General features: G+C 42.7%; 1 protein-coding gene across 1 annotated transcript; it reads left to right on the top strand.

Annotated features, from left to right (window-relative positions):
* The first annotated feature begins 653 nt into the window (after positions 1 to 653).
* Positions 654 to 5,234, top strand: LOC140230619 (uncharacterized). The gene has a single exon (XM_072310760.1). It carries the CDS (start codon positions 654 to 656, stop codon positions 5,232 to 5,234), a length of 4,581 nt encoding a protein of 1,526 aa, XP_072166861.1.
* The last annotated feature ends 2,263 nt before the right edge of the window (positions 5,235 to 7,497 follow it).

The following is a 7,497-nucleotide window of genomic DNA, read 5'->3' as shown; positions in this document are numbered from 1 at the left end:
CAGCCCACAGTCGACAGATACAACATGGCGCGTAATGTGTCAGTCTCGTGGGCCTTGTTGGCTTAGTGTCGAACTCATGGGCTGTATGACTTGTGAGCTGTATGATTCGTGGGCTGTATCACTTGTGAGCTATATGACTTGTGGGCTGTATGACTCGTGGGTGTCGGTCTCGTGACGTGCACCCAAATAGAACCCTGAAACGATGCAGCGATAATATGGGTTGTAGTAAGTCTGAATTACCCAAGAAGTGTAATTCATACAACAATCACGAATTGTCACATGCAAATGAAAATATTTGATCCAGCAATAATTATGAGAATGACTGTATTTAATTCCATTTCATCTTTCTTCCGTATCAGAAGAACATAATGCAATTTGAGTTACAATCAAAAACTTATTTTTTTATGACACCTAGGCTGCGTATAATCATGAATGATTTTCTCCTTCGCGTTCGAAACGTTTTCTTCTTCCCTGCTGTCAAAATCGGTTGTGTCTCTTGCAAATTGTTGTAATAGTTATTGTTGTTCATGCCATTTACAGGGACATATTCGTCGCTATCTTCCATTCCTCTCTTCAACCCATGGGTCAACACTTAACATAAACTCAGCGTGTCACCGTGAATTCAGACTTCCTATAAATCACTCCTCGCCGCGATGAAGTCATTACTGGTTCGGCTGACTGTGACAGCTTTGGTCTGCGGAGTCGTCTACGGAATCGGCGATTCTTACTGGAATGTTAAATGGACAACCGAGAAGCGGTTCGACCTAGAGTCAGCAGAGGACTTATTATTTGTTTCTCCGGGCGTTATCGTACCGAACATCAGTGTCAGCGACATCCTCTCCGTGATCGGGTCGGCATGGAGGGCCAACGATGTCGTCCAGGCTATGGGGTATCTGTGTGTCGAAATGGGACCAAAAGTTAACTGGATGTCGGAAGGGCTTGTGCAGGAAATTTGCGACCCGATCCTGGAGGTGCTGCGCAATGGTTCCTATGAGCAAGTGCAAGATATATGCCTCGACACATGGTCCCTGCTTTCGACACTGATTGGAGAGGAAACGGAGTACGAGCACGTGCCGCTCTTCTACCACACTAGCAATTACTGGGTTATGAAGACTCTGGTTCTTGGCTCAATAGGTTTGGAATACGTCAGCAAATATGATATGTGTAGAGGCTTTGATGAGCTACTGTCAACTAGAATCGATGATTACAGCAGTGTCTTTGATCGTCTGCTCTACATGTTCGTCTACGATGTGCTGCAGTCAAACAGGTATGACTGTTTCAACGACTGGAACGATGAGAGCTATCAGGCGGAACTTCTCGGGGCAACTTTCACTTATCTAGGTAACTTTTGGAGCACCGACGAGTTCTGCAGCTATGCCCAAGTAGCATTCCGCAAAGCAGAGTATGAGAATGACCAAGCTGACCTCGAGGACATGGTGCAAGACCTGAAAAACGCAGTCTACTCCGTCATAGCCAACAAGAGCGAATGTGTGGCTTTAATGTCTCACATTGGCCAAGAACTGGATATCAGTGCCGTCAACATTTCAACATACGACACTAACCAAGAATTATGTGATGTTATCGCGGACAGTTTTAATCTACAGCCCGATGTATCTCAGGCCATCAGCATGGTTTCTAATGACACCATTTACCTCTCTGACAGGGAATGGTTTGATGCTCGTGTCACGCTTGCTGGCGCACTCTTTGTCGAAGATGACGTCGTTGAATCTGTGAGGCTCCTTTGCTACGCCATAGATTTATACGACCTGGACAAGAGCTATTGCGCAGCATTGCAAAACAGCTCGGACTTTTTCAGTCAGTGTAATGAAGATGATCAGTCTCTGATTACGTCTCCTTATTACTACGGAGTATCGGAAATCATAAACAATATCGCACATCCTGACGGACAGAGACGCTGGGATACATGCTATGGACTCGCCGGGTTACTCTTCGGTACAGAGTTCGACATGATATTCGACAATGTTCTTTACATCTATCTGGCTGATTGGTTACGATCGTATGGCGACTACTGCGGAGGCGATGAAGATGGCAGCGGAGATTGGGAAGACACGTTTTTCTGGGAAACCTCAGATGACATTCTTAAAACCGCTCTAGCTGTACTCGGAGATTTTGGAGATGTCAACGAACTCTGTGACAATGCGATGGATGCATCATATCAGCTGATTTCCCGAGACAGAGATAACAAACTAGACGAAATCATAGAACAAATAATGCACGGTATCGAAGTGACTACAAATAATTACACAGAATGTTTGGCGATTCTACACCGTCTCGAGAACATCACTGGACTTTCGGCGCGTAATTACTCTGAAGCAACCTCTAACGAAGCTTTGTGCACTACCATCACTGGCCTGTTTGGTAGTAGTTCCGAATTTACAAAGTCCGATGTCCTTTCAATGTATGACGAAAGCATCTACGGAGATTTCCTAAGCGATGAGGAATGGTTCACCAGGTTACTTGACACGGCGGGTGTACTATATCATCTTGAGAACCACGAAGCTGTACAATTTCTGTGCGAGATATCGGAATCGACAGACGATGCCTTCTGCCGGTCTATCACGGAGTTCAACGACTACGAAGACGAATGGACATTTCAATCCATGTGTGATGGTGGGTATTCCCCTGGAGATGATATTGACTGGGAGGAGCTGTTTGCAATGGTCGGGGACACTTTTGATTTTAACTTTGATGATTCCAGGCAGACATGCTCACATCTCACTGACATGATATTTGACCCTACTGTCGCACAGACATACACGATACCCGAAGTTATGAGCAGAGCTCTTGAGTTGTTTGCTAGGATATCTGGCAAGTATTTGTGTGACCTCAGTAGATTCGACAACTCAACAGAGTTGGTTCCACCATGTGAAACACCAGGTGTTGAAGCATGCTTCAATTGGACTGTGCGAGGTGATGGTTATTACTCAGAGTTAGGACATTCGGATGACCCAGTTGGATTCATCATTGTTACAATATTCTCCTTCCTCGGTGGCTACGAAAACGGCGATCATATTTGCCATCACATCAGCGTTGGACTTGACAACAAGACACACATGGATGACTTGGTTGGCCGAATTCAAGAAAGCATTTACAACATCCTTGAAGAAGAAGCTTTTTGCTTGAGCTTGTTCGGAGTGATTGACGGTATGGTGGGAAGCGAGGTTAGCCAATACATAGGATTCAACGACAGTTCCGATTTTTGTTCCACACTGGCCGATATCTATTACCAAAACAGCGATTATTCTATAAGTCTCGATCCTTTATTTGCTCTGATTGGACTTGAGGACACTGATAGTAATGGCAACGATGAGTTTGTAACAGAAGGGTACGAGTACATGGTCACTGGAATCGCAGGATACACAGAAAATTATGAAGAGATTGACTCCAAGGCTATTAGAAATGCAACTGTAGAAATGCTGAAAATTGCGGCCATGCTGATTAAGTCAGAACACGTTGGTGACGCCATAAACAAGACCTGCGGTATTTGGGAAGATTCAGATATCGATATCGAGGAATTAGGAGTCATTAATGACATATGTCATATTGTTACAACGGGAGACGAATTGGCTGCATACATTGCCTGTACAGACGAGCTGGTTCCACTTCTTCAGTACTTCGGTATCATTGGCTACGACGGTTGGTCTTACGATGATTTTGACTGGAAATGGCTCCTCGGAATGGTGGAAAATGTTTTACATGTCAACTTAAGCAGCTCTGTTGATACATGTTCCCATCTTACTGACATCTTCTTTGACGAAGAAGTCGGTGAGGCCTACACTCTCAACTATTTTCTGGAACAAGGTGTGGATATTATGGGCAGAGTAGCAGGAAGGTATCTGTGCGATTTCAATCGCTTTGACAGCTCCACGCCGCTGGTGGCGCCTTGCGAAACCCCAGGGGTGGCAGAATGCTTCAACTGGACCAACCGAGGACAAGAGTACTACTATTCAGCGTTACATGAAACAGCAGATCCGTCAGGTTTCATAATAGGAACAGTTTTCGCTTTCTTTGGTGGCTACGAGGATGGCGATCATATATGTCATCACCTCTCCTTTGCACTGGATAACGCCACGTACATGGAAGACATGGTGCATCGGATATCCTCCAGCGTGTGGAACCTCGCGGAAGAGCAGGAATTCTGTGAAGGGTTTATGACTGTACTTGATAATATGATTGGCGTCAATGTCAGCCGTGAAATAGGTTTTAATAGCAGCGCACACTATTGTGAAGTTATCACATCGATTTATGATCTGGAAGGTAATTATACAGTCAGTTTGGATCCAATCCTTTCCTTATATGAGAGTGAGGGAGAGAGCATGAGTTCTGAAGACATCATGAACGGCGTTGTAGAAATCATCAAAATCCAGACTAAATTGCTCCACTCGGACAACATCGCAGATGCTGCATACAAGATGTGCGAGATATGGGACGGCGCTGACATCGACTTTCCGATCGTTGATGAGATGTGCGAGACTCTGCTGTCTGGAGATGATTCCAGAGCATATTCAGCCTGCATCAATAATTTTTTCCCGCTGATATCATCATCAGAAAGTGAGGACGAAGTTCTCGCAATTGAACTGTCTGACGTACGAATTTGTCTCGGCAATGGGCGTGTCAGTTTAGGCAACTTCGCAAATATTAACATTGAACCATATCTCCTTGACTCCTTAGAAAAGCTTTATAATCTTACCACCTTCGAGGAAGAGGACGTTTGCACAGCCATCACTGGTGTTGCCAATTCTGGGAAGAATATTCCCACTCTCATATCCGACTTTGCTGTCGAATTCATGCCCCATTTCTTGCCCTTGGGTGCCGAAATCTGCTCCTGCTGGGACGACATATTTAACTCACTCTTCAACTCCCTGGGTGAAGAATCTCCCTTTGGCATCAACGAGTTGAATGAGGTCGTCCTGATCGCGATGGACGCCATCGGGTACGACAACCTCGACGAGTTCTGCGATGAACTGCAGACCCTTGGTCAGGACGAGTTCTCGGAGTATGCAGCAGAATTCGCTCAGAAAATATTTTACATCACGGAAGATCTGGACAAGTGCGCATGCCTGGCACGGGACGCGTTGGAATTTATTTCCCCTCTGGTAAATATCAGCATCGGTGAGATGAACTCCTATCTCCATGACTACCTTGGCTTTGAATCAACGGACGAACTGTGCGCCCAGGTTGTGATGTCATTCTCCGGGAAAGAAGGTAAATAGAACTTACATTTGCTTTTGCTAGTTTAATTGTTGTCTATTTGTTCATTATAGAAACTCAATAATTCCATGGGTTGCAATGTGTTACTGGCATATAATCTGGTTACAAAGGCCTACATGACCGTGCATCACAAAACGAACAAAAAGTCGCACCCCTTGATTTTACATGAGGACTCAAAAAAGGTGAAATGGGTCAAACGAGTCAATCTTGAGTTTTTCATATTTTCTAAAAGAGCTATCCTTTTTGTACATTATTCTTTAGTTTGTGAGCATGCAATAAATGGGAAAGTGTGTTTTCAGCAGTTTACTTTTTGGGGGGAGAATAGAATGATCAGGTGTATCTCAGAGTCCCCTTTTCATTTCTTGAAATCCTTTACACACTCTTCAATTTCTAGTCTAATAACTTTTGAAAGGATAATCCTACTGCTTTGAAAGTTGGCATTAATCATGGACAGAATGTGTTTGTAGAACATGCTCGATTCCAGCTTAATTTGATATCCCCTTCATTGTTGTTGCTCCAGTCGTTTACTTCCTGTTTTGTTTTGTTTTTTTTTGTTTTTTTTTGGTCCCTTCGATTGCACTGCTCGCACGGTTTGGTAAAGATCAATTGCTTGAATAGACTCTGTACTTCAGAGCCTCTTTTCTCAATTGAGAATTGAGTTTTACATCATTTTAAAGCTTTGAGTCTGCTTTTTAAGAATCTGCCCTTAACTGAAAATCCATGTCTGGCGACTTTTTGTTGGTTTTGTGATGCGGGGTCGCATATAACCACTGTTTATATCTGTATTCGTCGTAACACTTTAACAAAGATTAAATAAAGTTATGTATGGAGAAAGTCTTTGACTGTGATATAAATGTGTACATTAAAAAAAGCCAAATTAGAAACCCATGGATATTGTATCCAGAACATATACTCCATGCGACAAACTCGAGATGTCCGATAGATTTAGCACACACACGCACGCACCCCACCCCCCCCACACACAGTGAAATTACACTTGGTTGTTGGTATTTTTTAATAGTATTTCAGTCAATATTCAGTATATGTCAGAAGCTTATGCGGCGTTCCCACTATCACGATTTGCTGAAATCAAGGACTGGTCCCAATCGTAAAATAATCTATCCGATGGCAATCGCGTTGGATCTTGGATAGTAACAAACAGGAGCGGACCTCATCTATACTCGTACGACATAATCGTGTTGATTGGGACCTTCTTTTTTTTCACTTCCATTCCGTTTTTTTTTTCCACACTTGCCTTGATTTTGTTGAAGTTATAGTCTTCATGTTTAGATTGTCATTTCCGATTGATTAATTGCTTTATTGTATCAGCATTTTATTAGCATCATTGAGGGGTATTTATCTTCATTTCTTAATCATTTCATGAGATTAATGATGTACTATAAATTGCATTCTTTATTAGGTGATCCGAGTATCCTCTCGGATCACCTATTGTATCTGTACGGATTCTTTCTTCTTCTTCTTCTTCTTCTTTATTTCTTTCTCCTCAAATGTTGTGCAGCGGTTAACTCTAAAAGTCATTCACCTATCACTTCTAAACTGATACCATATATGTATCACGTCATAAGGACGACAGATCTAATGTATCACTGTGATCAGTCAACCATGACGTCACTATGACGTCATTATCTGAAAACACGTTCACATTCGTATCTCATTAATGGAATGGATTTTCTTAATGAAATTTACATATCATATAGTTCAAGTCAAGCTCTATTGATATATTTCATAAAATTTAGTCACGTTCATAGTAAACGAGCTCGTACGCGCGCGTTGAAATTTTAACATGCTCCAATCGAATTCAAAATTGTTTTGCACACGTTTCAGGTCATTTGAAGTATTTCAGAAAAAATCGACGGACGCGTACGCGCGCGCGCATATACGCACGCACAGCTCATATGCAATAGAAATTTCCCGTCTTTTCACACGTATCAGATGTCTGAAATGTCAAAGAATGTTTCTACCAAGTTTCAAGTCAATCCGACTCAATATGACGTCATACGGGCCCGTCAAAGTTGAAATTCCGCGCGCGCGTCAATGGCGATATACAGTGCAACAATGCCAAAAAACCGCCAAATTTAAATCCGATTTTACTCGTCAGGATGGACGGTGACCCCCCATTTTCTTTACGTATTTTGAAAGCTGATGAGTTGTACATATCATTTCAGGGGTTGGCGATACTGAAAAAATGATTAAAAGATATCAAATTTCTTAAAAAAGTAAAAAAAGTAAATTTTCAAAATGACG

Source organism: Diadema setosum, chromosome 7 (genome assembly GCF_964275005.1).
Source record: "Diadema setosum chromosome 7, eeDiaSeto1, whole genome shotgun sequence".
In the NCBI taxonomy this organism is placed as follows: domain Eukaryota; kingdom Metazoa; phylum Echinodermata; class Echinoidea; order Diadematoida; family Diadematidae; genus Diadema; species Diadema setosum.
Note: the sequence above shows the minus strand (reverse complement) of the source record. Positions and strands in the feature narration are given on the sequence as shown.